The 20,584-nt window shown below is 42.8% G+C and overlaps 1 protein-coding gene and 1 long non-coding RNA gene across 4 annotated transcripts in view; one reads left to right on the top strand and one right to left on the bottom strand.

Annotated features, from left to right (window-relative positions):
• The window catches only part of LOC138736682 (exostosin-1-like), a 441,690-nt gene extending 433,635 nt beyond the window's left edge, over positions 1 to 8,055 (bottom strand). The window contains exons 1-2 of one of the 2 annotated variants that reach the window (XM_069886575.1): positions 7,085 to 8,055; positions 3,354 to 4,355 (exon numbers count right to left, since the gene is read on the bottom strand). In XM_069886575.1, coding sequence (XP_069742676.1) covers positions 3,354 to 4,336 — 983 coding nt within the window. In that variant the 5' untranslated portion in view covers positions 4,337 to 4,355; positions 7,085 to 8,055. The remainder of the gene's footprint in view (positions 1 to 3,353; positions 4,356 to 7,084) is intronic. The other variant, XM_069886574.1, reaches the window with a different exon arrangement.
• Positions 3,618 to 20,584, top strand: part of LOC138736683 (uncharacterized) — a 94,149-nt gene continuing 77,182 nt past the window's right edge. For both annotated transcript variants that reach the window (XR_011340502.1, XR_011340503.1), the window contains exon 1: positions 3,618 to 4,273. This is a non-coding gene — a long non-coding RNA (uncharacterized lncRNA). The remainder of the gene's footprint in view (positions 4,274 to 20,584) is intronic.

The raw sequence follows: 20,584 nt of genomic DNA, 5'->3' as shown, positions 1-20,584 counted from the left end.
GATGAACTAGGAGGCAAAAGTGGAATCTTCATTCCCGCTCCAAAATTGGTGGGTTTTTTTTTCAGGTCTGCTAAATTGCCTGGGGGTTTTACTGCTAATTAAATCAGCACGCAATTCAATACTGAAGTTAGTTTTTGCAAACATTTTCAACCAAGATATCAAAATGTAGATCAACTAGTGCTGTGTGAGGTCCAGTGAGTACTTATCTTCTGTGGCCTCGTCAATGATCTTTAAAGTCACCAAGGAGAGACCCAAGATTTCCTTCAAGGGTTACTTTACTAGCGTTAAATAAAACCAGGGTGCCCTCTCTATCTCAATGAAATAGCAATGAGCTTTTGCTGCTTACCCTTACTTTTCCCATCAATCATTCAATGTTCATTGAACCTAGGGCTCTTTAGATCAGACCAAATTGGTTACAGTCAGTAGATGAGGTGTATGGTCTCATTTGACTGAAGTTTGCAGAATCGTGATAAATCCTGACGGAAAATTTAGTGCATTCTTCAGCACTTGGCAGGTCAAGCAGCATCAGTAGGAGAAAAATAATTATTGACATTTCAAATCAAAATTGTTTATCAAGTTCCTCCAGCAGATTGCTTTTTGCTTGAGGTTCCAGTATCCGCACTCTCCAGTGCATTCTATATTCTGGCATGCCTTCGTCGCGTGAAACTCTTTAGAGTTAGCACAGTAATGAAGCTTGGCATTATGGAAATCAAAATAGAATTGAGGAAAAATCTAATAAATACAATGCAGGTCAGACAATATCTGGGGGAAGAGAAAGAGTTCATATTCCAGATTGATGAATTTTCATCAGAATGAGTAAAAGCCAGAGATCAAGCACATCTTGAATTGCAGAGATGAAGAAAGGATGAAGGAAATGTCTGTGATGGTGTGCAGACTAAGCATTTATTTGTATGTTTAGGATATTCTAATTTTACCTCAGAGTTACAGCAATTCCATTCTGTTTTGTTATCAATACAAGGGAAGAGAAGAGAAAATGGGTATAAAAACTGTTATGTGGCATTGTGTAAGGAAATATGAAAAAATATATCTGATAGAGATGCAGTATATTGCTATTAAGGAAGTAAAACCAAAAAAATCAGAAGACAAACATGTACGTGTAGTCACATGTACTGTAGTCACAGGAACAGAAAAATGGTTATCAAAAGGATTAATGGTGTTCTTGTGTCATTGCCAGGGATTTTGAATACAAAAGTGATGCTTAATTGGTACGTGGCCTTAATCAATCCTATCTGGAGTTTGGGCACAAACCCAAGGAAGTTGTATTGGCCTTGAAATGGGCACAGCATGGATTCAACAGAATAAAAAATAAATTTTAATTTAACTGAATATAATTCAGGTGCTATTCATATCATTTGTGCTCATTGGAACTCAACAGATTAGAGTGATTTTATTCCAGATATTTTTTTAAATATAGGATTTTAAACCGGAAATCTATAGGGGGGAAAACTGGAAGGCTGATCCAGAAGAGGTCAAAATTTAAAGTTAAGCCAAGTAGGATGGAAATCAGAAGTAGGTTTTCCACACATTGTTGAAAAACATTTGAAATATTAATTTCTTGTCTTCGCCTTTATCCGCTCCACACCCAAAGCAGGTTCTCATTTCTATGACAATTCTCATTTCAACACCCTAATTTATATTTCTGTGTGAATTAAGAGTAAATAACAATGATTGTCTCAAGATAAATAAAACTGAGATTTAGGTCAGTACAAAATAAAAGAATGGTTCCAGGAGCTGAATGGCCTACTCTGATGCTTGTATTTCTAATAATCATATTACTGGCAGAATCCCTTAATTCATTATCAATCAATTCTTCATATTCACTTGCCTAATCAGAATATTTCTAAATTGATCCAGTAGTGAATGTTTGGACAAGTACAACAGAACAGGTTAAGGATTATTTCGTTTATAATTATCCATAGATTTTCCTCCGTACTTTTCACAGTACCATAACTACACTAATGCCACAAAATGAGCACGATCCCCGGCTGCGATTATTGCCCATCCTATCATAGCCAAAAGATTGGCAATCAGCCCATTCATGACCTTTGGAATAACTATAAATGTTCCTAGTTATTTAATAGTAATGGGAAATTGGATTACAGTTGTACTCCAGGTAATATGCTGTGAAATAGGATGTTATGCAATTTGGACGCTGTGCAAACACCATCTTATAGTAACATAGGAATTTATTATGATTATCAAGATATCTACTACAGGTTAGATAGGTTCTGTACCATTATAGACCTGGCAGCGCAATTGCTTTGTATACAAGAGACACGAGATACAGGTGTTGCATGCGGGAAGCTGCTATGTCCCATTCTCCAATCGGGATTTCTAAACTCTATTATAATCTTATTGGACTATGGACGTCTAGACGGTTGGATGTTGCCTGAATGGAGCTATGTGGCACATGACTGCATTTGATCAAAAAACACGATTTAAATGAAAATTACATCACGAGGTATTACTAGAAACTAGGGGGGGTAGAAATATGGTACCATAATTTGATTAATTGATTTTTTGATATTGAAAGGTAAATTTAAACACAAAGTAATGGAACTATTAGTTATTAAATACTTATTCACGGTGGTTGACACTGGCCATTAAACTTGTTACTGGAGACAAATCTCCAGTCTGGAGAGGGCTGTGCTCAAGACAAAGGAAGGAAACCCACCAATTTCTATCATTCCAACAAATAGGAGAGAGACTATGGGATCCATGTGGTTTGTCACCACATACAGCAGTTGTTGCCACTCCCCAGGAACACCCGCAGCCAATATGCCACCCAGAGTTCAGTCGATTGACTGCATGGATCAGTCCAGCCAGCCCAATACCAGCCCTCCTGGGTAGTTTTTCCAACCCAATCAATCTTCTGGTAGTACTCACTTTGAAATAGTGATTACATTACATCATGTAATCAGGATCCAACAAAACAATATGGAGTAAGAACATTCTGAGGCACCCAGAGAAAACAAACACAAGTTATCAGAAATGTTGGTTATAGGTGCACTGTCAATTCACCTGGAATGTTTGGACAGTAATGCAAGCACCTCATTAAGCATTTTATGAACTTATTTTTCTGGTGTACATTTTCACTCTTGCCAATGGTGTAATCCACTTTTAATGTAGCCATTGGTAATATTTCTGCAGAATATCACCTTTGAACCTCGACTGAAAGGGTGTGCATTATCTGTCATAGCACTCCCAAGAAAACCCACGTCCTCAACTCAGTGCTCTTTGTGCACCAATTATCCCCTCATCAATTGCGCTAAGGTCTAATCTGATGGAATGGGGCTGCACTTTTATCATTTGATAGCATGTCGATCACTTACTTTTCATATTCCTCATTGTCTTGATCACATCTGGCATCTTTGTGTCTTTCCCAGTCCTTCCCATGTTTACAAGTGGTTAACAAAATAATATCTTCTCCATTATGGACATGATACAAGGCATTTCTGGTTTCGGATCCAATGCCAGTGAGGTACCTTTTACCTTTAAAAACCAACAAGTATTTTCTTGTGGGTGGCACATTGTTGGACAGAAGCCAGCCCCTTTCGCCTCCCTTTTGAGCATGCTCTTTGGAAAACAGAGGGAGGGAGATATCGAAGTTTGACCTGAAATTGTCCATGCTAATACTGGCTTGAGCGAGCAGAGCTTGCCCGGTGTCGAAGCCGAGATCTTTCGTATAATCAGGCCAGGTCCCGGAATACAGGTTGAAGATCAGGTGATTCCTGCCGTCATTCCACAGTGGAAGGCTTTGAATTTTAGCTTTGACATTATGGACATAGTGAAAGGAAAGCTGATCCCTATCCAAAGTATCGATGCCGAGGACAAACAAACATGCTTGCCTTGGATCCGAGGTGTAATAGCGGGAATCCTCGATCGTCGTCAGGATTTTCTGGTAACTTTCCGAAATCTTCTCCCCCTTTTGCAGAGGGTAGACGTACACTTTGAAGCCGTTCCTTTGGCAGAGAGAGGAGTCGAAGCAAGTCTCCATCCTGCATTCCCGATTCTTGTAAACGTTCGCCTTCATCTCCCTCTTCTGCCTTGGGGACAGTCCGGGGTCGAGGCCGCGGTGGGTGGCCTCCTCGCCATCGCTTCGCCCCTCCTCCGAGCTCAGAGAGCTGCTCAGTGGGTTCAGCCAGGCGGGCCAGCGGCGTCTGATCGGGGCTGAGGCCTGGGCTCCGAGCTCGTTCTGCACAGGACCGGCCGAGGAGTGTGAGGGCGAGTGTCGGAACCGCGCTCCTCCCAGGTAGAAAAGCAGCAAAAGCCAGGCGCCGAATGACACTAGGAGATACCTTTTCTTGGCCTGCATGTGGGCGAGCGGGGGGCCGCTGGCATTTTAACAAAGGGGAGACAGAATAAACAACGGCAACTGGGGTTACTGGTCAGCAACGGCAACATCAAACACACAAAAAGTTTGAATCACTTCCAGACGGTTGTGGGGAGGTGGCCAAGTGTTTGGTGGCAGGGCCTGCGGGGGGGTTCAGGAGGCTCCGGGCCCTGCTCTGGGCACCAGGGAGGGAGATGGGGGACAGCGCTGGGTTGGGATTTGGGGGGCGGCGGCGTGGGGGGGGGGGGGGGGGGAGGGGGGAAGGAAGGAAGCGCGTGGAGTGGACGGGGGCGGGGGTGGCATCGGGTTGAGGCCAGAGCCGGGAATGATGCCAGTCCCGAGGCTGAAGCGAGAGCCCGCTGACGCCATGTTCAAGTGGTTGCCAAGGCGAGGAGCGGCGCTTTATTTGCTGCCGCATCCACCCCTCCCTCAGCCCACATCACCCCCCCCCCCACCCCCACGGCAAAATAGAACCCACGTCGGCACATTGAGTAGCGGCCACCATGCTCGGGCGCCCTGCCCTATCAGGTCACTTCCCCCCCCCAATCTCCGCCCTAACAGGACTCTTCCACCCCCGCCCCCCATCTCCGCCCTAACAGGACTCTTCAACCCCCAACCCCCCCCATCTCCGCCCTAACAGGTCACTTTCCCCCCCATCTCCGTCCTAACAGGACTCTTCCACCCCCCACCCCCCCATCTCCGCCCTAACAGGTCACTTTCCCCCCATCTCCGCCCTAACAGGTCACTCCCCCCCCCATCTCCGCCCTAACAGGTCACTTCCCCCCCATCTCCGCCCTAACAGGTCACTCCCCCCCCCCCATCTCCGCCCTAACAGGTCTCTTCCACCCCCGCCCCCCATCTCCGCCCTAACAGGACTCTTCAACCCCCAACCCCCCCCATCTCCGCCCTAACAGGTCACTTTCCCCCCCATCTCCGTCCTAACAGGACTCTTCCACCCCCCACCCCCCCATCTCCGCCCTAACAGGTCACTTTCCCCCCATCTCCGCCCTAACAGGTCACTCCCCCCCCCATCTCCGCCCTAACAGGTCACTTCCCCCCCATCTCCGCCCTAACAGGTCACTCCCCCCCCCCCATCTCCGCCCTAACAGGTCTCTTTCCCCCTCCCCCCCATCTCCGCCCTAACAGATCTCTTTCCCCTCTCCCCCCCCCCCCCATCTCCGCCCTAACAGGTCTCTTTCCCTCCCCCCCCATCTCCGCCCTAACAGGTCACTTTCTCCCCCCCCCCCCATCTCCGCCCTAACAGGTCACTTTCTCCCCCCCCCGTCTCCGCCCTAACAGGTCTCTTTCCCCCCCCCCCTCGTCTCCGCCCTAACAGGTCTCTTTCCCTCCCCCCCCCATCTCCGCCCTAACAGGTCTCTTTCCCTCCCCCCCCCCATCTCCGCCCTAACAGGTCACTTTCTTCCCCCCCCCCCCATCTCCGCCCTAACAGGTCTCTTTCCCCTCTCCCCCCCCCCATCTCCGCCCTAACAGGTCACTTTCTCTCCCCATCTCCGCCCTAACAGGACTCTTCCACCCCCGCCCCCCATCTCCGCCCTAACAGGACTCTTCAACCCCCACCCCCCCCCATCTCCGCCCTAACAGGTCACTTTCCCCCCCATCTCCGTCCTAACAGGACTCTTCCACCCCCCACCCCCCATCTCCGCCCTAACAGGTCACTTTCCCCCCATCTCCGCCCTAACAGGTCACTCCCCCCACCCCATCTCCGCCCTAACAGGTCACTTCCCCCCCATCTCCGCCCTAACAGGTCACTCCCCCCCCCCATCTCCGCCCTAACAGGTCTCTTTCCCCCTCCCCCCCATCTCCGCCCTAACAGATCTCTTTCCCCTCTCCCCCCCCCCATCTCCGCCCTAACAGGTCTCTTTCCCCTCTCCCCCCGTCTCCGCCCTAACAGGTCTCTTTCCCTCCCCCCCCCATCTCCGCCCTAACAGGTCTCTTTCCCTCCCCCCCCCCCCATCTCCGCCCTAACAGGTCACTTTCTTCCCCCCCCCCCCATCTCCGCCCTAACAGGTCACTTTCTCCCCCCCCACCGTCTCCGCCCTAACAGGTCTCTTCCCCCCCCCCCCCCCGTCTCCGCCCTAACAGGTCTCTTCCCCCCCCCCCCCCGTCTCCGCCCTAACAGGTCTCTTTCCCTCCCCCCCCCATCTCCGCCCTAACAGGTCTCTTTCCCTCCCCCCCCCCCATCTCCGCCCTAACAGGTCACTTTCTTCCCCCCCCCCCATCTCCGCCCTAACAGGTCACTTTCTCCCCCCCCCATCTCCGCCCTAACAGGTCTCTTTCCCCTCTCCCCCCCCCATCTCCGCCCTAACAGGTCACTTTCTCCCCCCCCCCCCCCATCTCCGCCCTAACAGGTCACTTTCTCTCCCCATCTCCGCCCTAACAGGTCTCTTTCCCCTCTCCCCCCCCCCCATCTCCGCCCTAACAGGTCTCTTTCCCCTCTCCCCCCCCCCCATCTCCGCCCTAACAGGTCTCTTTCTCCCCCCCCCCCCCATGCAATGGAAACCCCAGGGATATGCCTCGGATCTCCTCCCCCCCCTTCCCTCCGTGTCCTAGCAACACAAATAAAGGATATTGGGGGAAAAAAACATTAACATTGGGAACAAAATTAAACTATAAAACTTCCCTTTGGAAGCACATACTTCTTAAATGGTTCATTTCATAGTATTTTGTTTAAGGATGGCTTCGTTTATAATTGCAATGATTACTGAGTACCTGGATCTAGTCTGGGGGTTACAGTGCAGGAACCTGTCATCAGGAAGAACTTTTTCCCTTCTTCATTCTTTTACTCTTGGAGATGCTTACAGGCATTCCGTGTGAATTTGTGGGCGTTTCAAAGTCGCTAAAGTTGGCAGGACTTTGTGTTGGATTTCATGAAATAGTCAATGTCCTTGGCTTTATTTATTTTCAGTTATTCAACCCTATGCTCTCGACGGCGCCGAAGCCAAGGTCACTGTCCACACAGGAAACATATTTTCCTTTCGCCCTCTGATCTAGCTGCAGACGTGAAAAACGAAAATATTTTCATTCAAGTGAAACACAATGTGTTTTAAAACAAGAAACATTATTCACATTTTTGGTTTGAAGTTCTGCTCAGCCGCCGGTAATAAAAGTCCTCATTTTCTTTAGAGCACAGGTTGGGAGATGGTAGAAAGTAATGCGAGCAAGAGCTGGAATCCAGTGATCCCCGCTTTTCCGAAACCAATGAAACTCTTTCAACTTTCAAAGCCACAGTCGGTTTCCAACATCTCCTGGCATGCCTTTCTGTGGTCTGTGCGACGAAGCAGCCGGGCAAGTGTGCAGAGTGTGTGAGAAAGCCATCAACGCGAAAAGCGACCCCGTCTCCCGGGGCTCGGGTCCATGTCCATCGAAGCGTGCAAGACGCCGTTATGTTCTCTGCCTTTCTCTGAATTTCTTCCTTTCAGTCGCTTTCTTTCATTGAAATACAAGGGCTGATGCGAATGCATAAAATGCTGCAGAAAGTGACTCGTCCAACATTTGCGTGTAAAATCCCCTTGCTTGCTGGCTTTCTTTGTTTTTTGATCGGGGGTGAAAGCTGTGCAGTAGATTCAGTGAGTTGCCTTCGGTCGCCCTTCTTCCCACTGACTCGAGCTCCAGAATCGTTCCTCTCAGATCGCGTTAATCCAACTTGATAACGGTAGTTCCGCACCGCCCCACTCCCTCTCTTGGATTGGCTGAGATGATCACAGTGTCTGGGAGACGCGCTGCCGTGATTTGATGGTCTTTCCATCAATTGCCGGCATCGTGTTTTTTTTCCTCGCTTGAACTGCGCACGCGTAACACGTATCCTGGGCAGCTGAGGAGTGCGGTGGTGACATTCCAACACCGCCCCCGTCCTCCTCGCTACCTTTGCGGTTTTAAATCGATAGCTCTTCGCTTTCAGTCCAGTGTAAGCGTGTCAGAATCTAAACGCTGACGATCAGGAGACCATCTGCACAGTTTGGACAATTATAACAGTTTTGGCAATCAGGTGTCTAACTGAATTAAAAGTAAGATCTCGATCTCACACAAACAACCCAGATACAAATTTACAGGACTTAAGTTTGGAACGGGTATCTCAAATATTGGACAATACAAACAGAAAATATTGGAAATGCTCAATAGATCCAGCAGGCAGCATCTGTGGAGAGCGGGCAACCGAGTTACTGTATTAGGAGTCTGATGAAAGTTCTACGACTTGAAACATTAACGTCGTTTCTCCATCCACAGCCGCTGCTTGACCTGCTGAGTAGCTGGAAAAATACAGAATTGACTTGCTTTGAGGTGGTGGGGCTACATTAGTGGAATGAATGAATTACAAACAAAGTAAAGAGGAATTAGAAGCATTACACACAGAAAACGTAAATATGCAAAGATCACACTGGTTACAAATGATGATTTGAAGTCTTTGTATTCTTATTGTTAAAAGTACCCCTAGGCAAAGCAGCAACCCTTGAAAAGAGAAGATCCAGATTAACACTTAAAAGGTCACAGATCATCAATAAAACTGGCTGAATGATAAAGCAAAAAAAATAAGAAACATTAAGTGTAAGTGAGCAGAGCCCATGATGAAACAACATGCCCTAGTCAAACCATGGCTTCAATATTTACATCTAGTTCTGATCTACAATAAACAAGGAAGGCATTCAACTATTGTGTAGAAAAAAAGCATGAGTCAATTGTAGTTCTCTATTAAAAGGGCTCTAATTTATGAGGAAAGGCAGAAGATAAATGAAATTTTTACTGGAGGTGAAAGGTCTTATAGAATTTTTTAAAACATCTTTACATGCTTACGATTAAATTAAGAGTAGAACAGGAAGTCAGATGTTCAGCCAATGAAAAGGAATTTTTAGGAGTGATAATAGGAAACAGTTTGTCACACAACGTGACCTGGACAGTCATAAAGGATAGAGATAAAATCAAATTAATTTAAGATTTAATTGTGTTCACATGATCCGAAATACAACCAAAGCATGGCATCTGAAAGGATAATTGATGTGTTAATTTATCAAATGGAATAAGTGTTTCATATAGTTAATATATAATTAATGTGCATATATTTTAACAAATACATTTTAAAAATAAAGTGAAATATATAAAAATAAGTGAATGGGAATCAAAAAATGTTCACAAGGATTAATATTAGAACATTACATTATTAACATAACCAAAGCGGCAGGAGGGAAAGATGAAACAGCAAAATATAATATGCTTCATAGCCATTTGTGAATTCTGAAGAACATGCCTTGGTGTCACATACAAGTACTTGGTGTGTGCATACCACAATTCACAAAAAGCATTGAAAGAAATTACGAGTTCATATGTTTTGGTGATTTTAATAAAGCTTTGCTGTATATATAAATATTGGCCCTTGGCATTGTTCTAGTAGATCATTCTGAACAGACTTCGAATTTTCATTAGTAACTTGAATGTGGAAACAGCACACATTATTAATAATTGTCGACAATGAGACCAAGCTAAGTTGGGAAGTTGTACAGAAGGAACCGGCTCAGACTTACAGAGTTGAGTCATATATAATCATAGACAGGAATATGGAGGCAGCAACTTAATTTAAAAATGGTCTAGGAATGAAAATGGACGATTCACCTTGTGAGTTGTTGAAATAATTAAGGATGAAATAAATAAATGGAATTAGATTCAATACAAAATAGCAATAATCAATATCGCACAGAAGACTGAGCGATCCAACAAGAGCAGACTGTGGTTAAACTGTATAGAACTCTGGCCAAACGGCGCCTTGGGAATGAGGTTTACTCTGGTTACTGAGGAACAGGGGAGACATTCAAGGACCGAAGGCACAGCAGAAAAGAGCCACAAGCCTGATTCGCAGTTTAAAAGAAGATTTGCGTCATCAGGGAAATGTAGATAAACTCAAGCTTTTCACCGGAAAGGTTGATTCGGGTGGGGAGTTACACACTACATCAAAGCCAAATATTAACTTAGTAGAGAGAGAGATTAAAAGTAAGACATCGTGAACACTAATTGTGGGAAGTTCACCTTCATGATCAACAGGGTGGGAGGAAATTTCAAATAAAACTGGAAATAAAAATTGTAGTTAAAGACACAATGTTGGAGAACTCAGCAGGTCAAACTGTACTTTATACAGCAAAGATAAAGATACATAACCGACGATTCAGGCTTGAGGCTTTCATCAAAGTGCGATAATATGTGGGCAGGCAAATACCTGCCGAAATATTTCCAAACCTTGACGAACAGTTCAAGCCCGAAATGTTGGTTCTGCTTCTTTATCTTTGCTATATAAAGTACAGTTTGACCTGCTGAGTTTCTCCAGCATTGTGTTTTTACTTCAACCACGGTGTCTCCAGACGTTCGTGTTTTACAAATAAAAAGAGCGGAATGAGTTAAGAGGACATTCTAGTGATTTTCTTCGATGGTGACTTAGAGATTTTTTTTAATGATAGGGATGTCTTTTCCTACGCAAATATCTTGAATGCAAGATAATCAGTTGGTTATCACCAGAGCAAACTCTCGGTGACTGTCAGATTGGGAATTCTGTGGCAAGGTGGAAGTCTCATTCGTTTTCCTTAATTGATTTCCTGAGACTATATTCCGACGCGCAACTTTTGTAATGAGGTAAATAGAGAATAAAATTCAGTACTTTTATGACCAGCTGTTGGACGCAATTCTGCTTAACTTGAATCATTTCTCCAGGAAGCATTTCTCCAGCAGAGCTGAACCCTGACAGGTCATCACTCGGCTTCGCAATACACACTGGGAACTAGACAGGATGAACATTCATTCTCGAACATCTTTTAGCTAATCCCTTCCTTCGGGCACATGGTTTACCTAATGATAGCATGGTTATCCACCAGTTGATAATGAGTACAGAAATGTTTGATGTTTCTCAACTGTCCACTTAAGACTGAAACGCGACCTACGAAAATCAACCCAAAACCATGCACTCCTATGCGTAAGCACATTTATCTATTTTTAAATTTGTATTTTTGTCCTTAGAAATAAAGAATAATGTAAACCCCAATAAAGCACTCAGTGCTTTTGGACGCATGTCGATATATCGTTTCTATTTCCATGTCATTTGCCCTTTAATTGGAAATCATCCTAGCTTTTCAACTCAGCACTATGTCCATATTATTTATATAGTTTAATTGCAAGAAAAGAACCCACTTTTGCATAAATAAGATATACTCTACGAGAGTTTAATGGGAAAAAAAAGTCAGATTTTGTTATTTAAAAAAGAATTCTAGCTCTAGTTGAGAACTATTTATCCTGTGGCTGGGTTTGCTATCAAAACATATATTGGACTGGTTATTTTTCAGAGTAAACCCCACTCACCAACAATATATATTGGAACGAAAGTGGATAGGATACAATAAGATAAACGTTAATATTATATATATTTTATAATAAGACTTGACAAAACCTCTTCTTGTAAATTAGCTAATTTTGTTTTAAAACAAGATTTTCCAACTTTTTTTCCCGATCGAGGGTGAAATTGTTCAAAACTACGACATCTAGTGGTTTAATGATAAGACGATAACATTTTGAAACATGCCACATTTTATTATCAAACGGGAACCTGCTGTTTTACTCTTCCAGACCTTGCATACAGAAAAGCAGAACAATCGAACAGAAAGGACTGCCTATCTAGTGGCCCATATATTTTCGATGATCATACTGAATTGATATACACAGTACATTATATTTATTTTAAAATGATGATATTAGAAATCTGAAACAAAAAAAAACAGAAAATTGTGAAATCACTCACCAGCTTAGGCAGCTCCTGCAGAAAGTGAAAAACGGTTTCAGGGAAGACCTATTGTAGAACTGGACAGGAAAGAAAATAAAGAATTACTGGAGGAACTCAGCAGGTCTAGATGAATGGCCAGGCTCCACTGAAGCGCCTTGATTCTTTGCTTGCTCAAAATTCCAGCATCTGCAGTCTTTGTGTTTCTCTTTTTTGGGAAAGAAAGTTGGGTGTCAGTTGCAGCAAGGTTGGGGGAGGGATGGGCAATGAGAATGCCTTTGTTATGGTGAGGCCAGTTTTGTCCTGGTGATAAACTGATTATTGTTATCATTTAATTTGAATTATTTCAGATCATTTCAAAGAGAAAATTAATCAATATTGTGTTTGATTATTCATAAAATTTTAATTTTCCCATTGAAACAATCTTAAATAATGAACTAGGACATTTAAATCAAATGTTATATTTCAGTGATGAATATTAAGATACTGGGATGTAATCAAATATATTTTATATTACACCAGGAGACATACAGCAAACTAAAATATGAGCTATCTGTTTTCATTAGTTTACAATTGCAAACCTGCACTGACAGGCTTCTCCTGTCTGCCTCAGTGTGTTATATGACATTTCAATTGGCCTTCCCAGTAAAGTAGATTGGACAGGTCATGTGTGCTAAGACAGGATACTGGTGAAGTCATAATAAATTTTGTTCAATAAAAATTAAATGTAGCAATTTATTACAGCATCACCTCCTTCCAACTGAAAGCTGCACATGATTCATATCATTAATGACACTGTTGACATATTTTAATTTACCAGGATGCTGCTTGGATTGGGAAACAAGTTTTATGAGGGCAAGGTTAGCAGAGCTGGGACTCTTCACTTTGGAACGTAGAAGGATGAGAGGAGATTTGATGTAGGTCACAAAATTATGAGAGGGATTGATAGGGTGGACAGCAAGCACCCGTTTCCCAAGGCAAGATCAAGCAAACACCAGAGGACATATGTACAAAGCTAAGGGAGGGGAGTTTAGGGGAAACATCAGGGGTAAGTTTTTTTTGCACAAGAATTGTGGGGACCTGGAATGCCATGCCGGGGATGGTGGTGGAGGCTGAAAAATTAGGGGCTTTTAAGAGACTCTTAGACACATGAATGAAAGGAAAATAGGTTATAGGGTAGGGAGAGTTTCTTTTTTTTGGAAGGACTATATGGGTCAGTAAAACATCGAGGGCTGAAGGGCCTGTACTGTGTTGTATTGTTCTATGTCCTATGTTCTCTATTACAAAGAAAATCAGGGTCAAATCATAACTTACTCTTATCTAAAAACTTCTATAACCTCAGATGTCCCAAAGCACTTCATATTGACCAATTTACATACATCAAGGTCCCACTGACAGTAGTGAAACAACAACCCTCTATGGGGTATTATATATCCACTGGTGAAGCCAAATGAGATCCTGGTTTGATATTTCTTCTTGCAGATGACCTCCATTGAATGTAGGTGAAGCCTGGGATCATGGAGTCTTCTAAATCTTTCAAACTGATTAACAGTACAATGTGAGAATTTTACAGCTTTGATGGGGGATATCAAAATTAGCTATATACTATTAATTAAATGAATACCTAGTTGGCTCTGTAGTCCTTTTATTTTTCCATCATTTTGCAAAGATTTCCTATCAAACATGTGATTAATTTGCCTGAGCGTTTCCATCACTTTTTCACTTTTTCAGTCAGCATTATTAAAAACATTTCTCTCTGTCTCCATCTCAGGAGACAAACTACCTACAGACTTCTTCTATGAAACCATCAACACCCACAGTTACTTCAACTACACCACTTTCCACCTGTGCCTGTAAGGATGTTATTACTTTCTCTCAATTCCTCTGCCTCCACTGCATCTGCTCCCACGATGAGGTCACCCACTTCTAAAATATCTGAGATTATATTCTTCTTCAGTGACTGCCCCTCTACTGCCATTAACTCACTCCTTGCCTGGATCTCCTTTATTCCCCACACATCTGCCCTGGTGCCTTCTGTCCTAAGAGGTAAAAAGATTCCCCTCATCTTTAACCTACCATGCCACCAGCCTCTGCATCCAACACTTTATCCTCCACCACCTAAAATAGGATCCTACCACCAGAAAAATTTTCCCCTGCCTTCCTCTCTGCTTTCCTTAGGGACTGCTCCCTCTGGATCTCCTTTGTCCACTCATCCCTTCCCACTAATTGCCCATTTGGTACCTACCCCTGGGAAATGCTACATTTGCACCCACACCTCCTCCCTCACCACTATTCAAGACCACAAACAGTTTTTCTGTGTGAAGCATCACTCCACCTGTGAATTTGTAGTAGTTATTTACCACATCTAATACTCCTGTTGTGGTCTCCACTACATTGGGGAAACTGAACACAGTCTGGGAGATGATTTTGTGAGCACGTTCACTTGAATAAATATATATGAAATGGTTATTGGTTTTAAGCGATCCTTCCACTTATGAGAGATATATCATCTGAAATGTTCTTTGCTATTTTCAGTCAAATAAGGGTGGTGAGATAACCATGATCTCCAATTTCCATTAAACTCCTCCCCTTTCCCTGTCTCCTTTCTTCTCCACCAGCTTCCCTTCCTTTTCCTATCAGAGGGCTACTCTTTATTAGCTCCTATAACTTCTCAGCTTTTTTCTCTTCAACCCTCGCATCCGTATCCACCTATTACCTCTTACTGTTAATCTCCTTCCCATCTCCTTTCTCGCTCCTCTCCTCTCTCCATCCCCACATCCCTGTCTGCCTGGTTTTTTTTTCTTATTCCTGATGAAAGATTAGGTCTGAAACATTGGTTACCCTTTGCTTCCTATGGATGATATGTGATATGCTGAATTTCTCCAACACATTTGTGTCTTATATTTCTCCTCATCTCTGTGGTTTTGCAAATATGAGAAACTTATGAATTAGTTACTGGCTCACATGAAATAGAAATAGTTTTTGCATAATTCCTCTTAAATCTCTGAATAACTTCATAAATTTTATTAAAGTTCTTCTCAAGAATTAAAAGTTCTGCTGCATTGCACCCTAAAGTGAACACCCACAGATTGATTGTCTGGTCTATCGATAAATCAAAACATGAAAAAATTCTTTATCTCACCACCCTTATTTGACTCAAAATAGCAAAGAACATTTCAGATGATATATCTCTCATAAGTGGAAGGATCGCTTAAAACCAATAACCAGTTCATATGTATTTAATCTGCTTAATGTTCTAGAAAACAATAAAAGTGATCAGAATGGTGTCCCTTGCTTGAAAAAAATCTCTTAATTCTACACAAACTTTGTAGGAGAAAAATAGAAGAATGTTTATCACTTAAAACTATTTCCAAGAATTACGGAAGCTTTTAATAGTGAAACCTGTTCTTGTGGGGGAGCAGTTAGGTTTTGTTATCCATTACAGACCTAGCAATGTAGGAAGGGTGTTATATTGCTGATCTATCTCCCTCCTGTACGCTTCCTCATTGCCATTAGTGATTCTGCCATCAACTGTGGTGCCTGGCCACACAGTCATAGGTGCATAGTGTGTAGAGCAGTGAGGAGGAAATGTTGTTTCCAATTCATACTGACTGTGGTTCTCTGATGAGGAAGTCAAGAATCTTGTTGCAGAGGGGTGTAGAGGCCCAGTATTTGGAGCTTCTTGACCAGCACTGAGGGAATAATAGTGTTGAAGAATGAGTTGTTTTCTAGGTGATCCAGAGCTGAGTGGAGAGCCAGCGATATTGCATCTGCTGTGGAGCGATTGTGTCAATAGGCAAAAAAAAATCATTTGTAGCGAGGGTGCTACGGCTACAGCTAGGTTATAGCTCCGGTTATAGCCCTAAGGCTGTAGCTCAAATCCGCAGGACAAGAACAACACACACACCAGTAGAGTATTCGACACTGAGTTTATTCAGTGGCAGCTCGGCTGCATCACCACCAGGGCATGGCTTGAGTAGACCAGCTGCTAATTGGTTACCTTGGATGCCTGGGCCCCAACTGGGCCCCTTGGATTCCTCGGCGGTAATTGGCCAGTTTCACCACTCTGCCAGTGGCCTATGGAAATGGGCATTTTAGACAGCACAATGCTTTGCAGATCACTGTGTTCGACGGCCATTTCCTGTGTCTGGCTGAGGCGTGGGCCACGGGCTGCTGCACAGTAATAAATAATGTGCAAATAAAAATCTTTAAATGAGTTTCTGATTGAGTCTGTAGTTCAGGTTTCTGATGGTGGAGGGATTCCTGAACCTGGTGGTACAAGTCTTGTAGCACCTATACCTCTTTTCTGATGACAGCAGCAATGATAAAGCATGTCCTGATTAATATCGATCCTTGATCATTGCTGCTGCTCTCGATGGCTGCATTCCATGTATACTTTCTTATTTTGCTTCTGGGCTGTGCCCACTACATTCTGCAGGGCTTTCCACTCAATGGTATTGGTCCCCACATGCCATGCTGTGATGCAGCTGGCCAGCACACTTTTTACCACACATTTGTAGAAGTTTGCCAAAGTTTCCAATGTCATACCGAACCTTCACAAGCTCCTGAGGAAGTAGAAACATTGAAGTGTTTTCTTCAATAAAATTACTATGTTGGGTCCAAGAAAGATCCTCTGAGGTAGTGACTCCCAAGAATATAAATTTGCTCACTCTCTCCACCTCTGGCCCCCTAATGATCGCTGGATCGTACATCTCTAGTTTTCCCATCTTAAAGTGTACAATCAGCTCCTGGTTTTGGTGACATTGTTAGTGCACCATTCAGCCAAGTTTTCAATCTTCCTCCTGTATGTGACTCATCACCCTTTTTTATACAACCCACTATCATGGTATTGTCTGTGAATTTGTGACAGGTGTTGTTGTACTGAGGTGTATAGCGAGTAGACCAGGATGCTCCAGTGCTGATGGAGATTATGCAGGATATGTTCTTGCCAATCTACATTGATTTGGAGTCTGGAGGTGAGGAAATCCAATTGCACAATGGGGAATTGAGGCCCAGGTCTTGGAGCTTGCTAATTAGATAATGGTGTTGAATGCTGAACTGTAGTAAATAAGGTGCATCCTGATGCATGCATTTTTGCTGTCTACGTGTTCCAGGGTTTTGTGCAGAGCTGGTGAGATGCCATATGCCATAGACCTGATGCTGCAGATGGCAAATTGAATGGATCCACATCGCCACTCAGACAGGAGCTGCCATGCTTCAACAGCAGCCTCTCATTTCATCACTGTGATTGTGAGTGCCACTGTCAGTAGTTATTTAGGCAGGTTACCACCCTCTTCTTGGCCACCAGTATGATTGAGGCCTGTTTGGAACAGATGAGATGTGGAAGATATCTGTGAATACATTGACCAGACAGTTGGTACAGGTTTTCAGTCCTTGGCTGGGTATTCCATCTGGGCTGGATGCTTTCCTTGGATTAATTCTCCTGAAGGCAACCTGCACATCACAGGGGACATGAGGGTATACAGTGGTTTTTCCTTGTTCTGTTGGCCTATTCAGGCAGATTAAGAATTGAGCTCATCTGAGAGTGAAGCTTTGCTGACTCCTATTGCACCAGATTTGGTTTGGAGCAGATTAAGTCACTTAGGCCTTGCCACAGTTGTCGAGTAACCTATGCCATTTCCATTTTCATCCAGAATCTCCACTTTGCCTGGGAGATGTCATCAAAACCAAGGAGCTTATTGTGAACTTTCAGAAGGGAAAACCAGAAGTGTAGTATCCAGTGACCATTTAGGGATCAGAGGTGAAGAGGGTGATCAAATCTAAATTCCTAGGATTTATTATTTCAGAGGATCAATGATGAAAACTCTCAGGATAGATAGAAGGGACTGCACTTAATCAATATTTGCTTGAAGCAGTGGAGCAGAAGGTCAACATAACCCTTATGTTCGATTCAAATTTTTAATGAAATTTTCTTATTCAATTCTTTTGTGAAAGCCCTGAATAATTTTATTCCACATAAAGTCTGTGGAACTTGTTGCCACAGGCAGCAGTGAAAACGAAGTAAGATAGAAATTGACAGGTATTTGATTAGTCAGGAACCATTCTAATAAATATTTTCTGCACCTTCACAAGAACTTTAACATCTTTCCTAATACAATAAAACTCCCGGTATCTGACATCTACAGGGATTGGTCGATGCCAGATAACTGAATTTTCCAGTTACTTGAGACTCACAATGCCTAACTAAAACACCTGCATTAAGAATAAACAGTTTAAAAGACAAAAAATACTATATTGAACTTACACTGAGTACCCTGCATGAATATATAAACCTTAAACCATTTTACTTTATTTTCAGTCACATTCTTTGAATCTGCAGGTTCTTCTCCCTCCACGGAGTTACCCGAAAGATGAACAATAACATTACAGATAATTACCCCCCCTCACCTCCAAGTTTACAGATGAAGCCTTACTAATATACTTAATTAATACACTAATAAAGATAAAGACTCTTACTAAGCTAGGGTAAGGAGACACTTTAAAAAGTCACCCAATGGTGAGCAGCATCAGCCAGCTCCTCATTCAGGGCAACGCTATTTCATTCAAACACAACTTTATTCAAACATCTGCTACGAGCAAAGAATGATCAAGGCACTCAGCTGGCTGAATATTTGCTCCCATCTTCACCAAATGTTTGAGTGTTACTTCAGAGAATATTTACTTTTACAATTTAAAACTTTTATTTAAATTTTTATTTATTTTAATATTTATTTATTCTCCTCGCTTTTTTTTGTTGAGTTGCTTGAATTCTGGATAACGAGTTTCACTGTATATGGTGACTAGAATTAAATGCTGTATCCCAGTTGTGGCCAATGCAATGCTTTATAAAGATTCCACATATCCATCCTGTTTTTATATGCCAATATTGAAGCCCAGACCCTCTCTGTTGTATCATCCCCTAGATCTTTCTGTTGCTGCGCATTCTTTAGAATGTTATCTATAATGGTGTTGCAGTTTGGTTTTTTTCTGCAAAAACATATTATCATTCTCTGCATTAAATTTAACCCCACGCCCCCCCCCCACCCCCGCAACTTGTATGCTCAATCTGCTGGGCTATCCATGTTCTCTCAGTCTATCATTTTCTTCCTTCCTGTTTACCATCTTAAGTTTGGAATCATTTGCAAGTTTTGAAATTTTACACCCATATCCACCTTTATTTCAGAAATTCTTGATGAAGGCGATCAGAAAATGTTAATCAGATTAATCAAATGATCTGCATGCTGCCTCACCTTTATTGAGTCAAACTTCCCTGCATGTGTGTATTAATATTGTCCCTCATTGTTCCTAAAGAAATTCCAGGCTCAATTAAATTAAAGGTCCTCTATTTACTGGATATATCATGTATCTTTTATGAACACAGGTGTCATATTTACCATTTAACAGTGCTCTGGCATATATTCAGGATAACAACATTGTGGCAAGCCCTTCCTTGAGGCACCATGCTTGGATTGCAACATGCAGATCCCAGGACTGTTCAGATGGCACCTGCCCAACTTTAGCAGGTTTCTCTTACCACAGAACTTGTCGACATACTAAGTGATAACCGCTATGTAAAATTACCTGGGAAGATGATTTTGTTGATGTTAGGGTAAATAGGAAGATTGCCAGAAATCAGTAAAATAAAAATATACTAAGAAAAATTACCAAGAACAATTTCAATATATGAAGTAATTAAGGCACACATTCAAATGGCATATATCTGGGTTTGTTGAGAGGTGGGGATAGAATTGTACAGGTATGGATTATAATCTTCTCAACCATAAATGTGAGGATAAACTTGTACATCTTAATATGAGGGAATTTCAACACTCACTTTAATTAGCATGAATTAGTTAGAGAGCCAATATGTTCATGGAAAATATGTTTGAATAATTTGATTAGCTATTCATGAGATAATAAAGGAGAATGAGAAAGGTCTGGTGAATAAAGCACCGTTTCAGCAAAATAAATTCCCATGGGATTATAGGGGCTGCTATTCCCAAATCCCTCTCGTCTGCCTCTACAGTTTACATATAAATCTCCCAAAGTGCAACACCTCACACTTGTCCACATTAGTTTCTGTCTGCCGTTTTTCAGTCCATTTTTCCAGCTGGTCCAGATCCCATTTGAGAACCTTCCTAGCTGTCTGCCACACCCCCAATCTTAGTGTTACCTGAAAATGTATTGCATTATCATCTGGATCATTGATATAGATGACAAATAACAATGGACCCAGCACCAATCCCTGAGGGACTCCACTAGTCATCTGCCTTCCTTTACCATTCTCTGGCTTCTTCTGCAAAGTCAATATCTCATCCTGGATGCCAAGAGACTCAGCCTTGTTGATTAAGATGCCATATGGGACCTTGTCAAAGGCCTTACTAAAGTCCATGTGGACAACATCCATGATCTTTCCTTTATCAACTTTCCCGGTAACAGCCTTGCACAAAGCCATGTTTGCTATC

The sequence above is a fragment of the Narcine bancroftii genome, chromosome 6 (assembly GCF_036971445.1).
Source record: "Narcine bancroftii isolate sNarBan1 chromosome 6, sNarBan1.hap1, whole genome shotgun sequence".
Classification (NCBI taxonomy): Eukaryota; Metazoa; Chordata; class Chondrichthyes; order Torpediniformes; family Narcinidae; genus Narcine; species Narcine bancroftii.
Note: the sequence above shows the minus strand (reverse complement) of the source record. Positions and strands in the feature narration are given on the sequence as shown.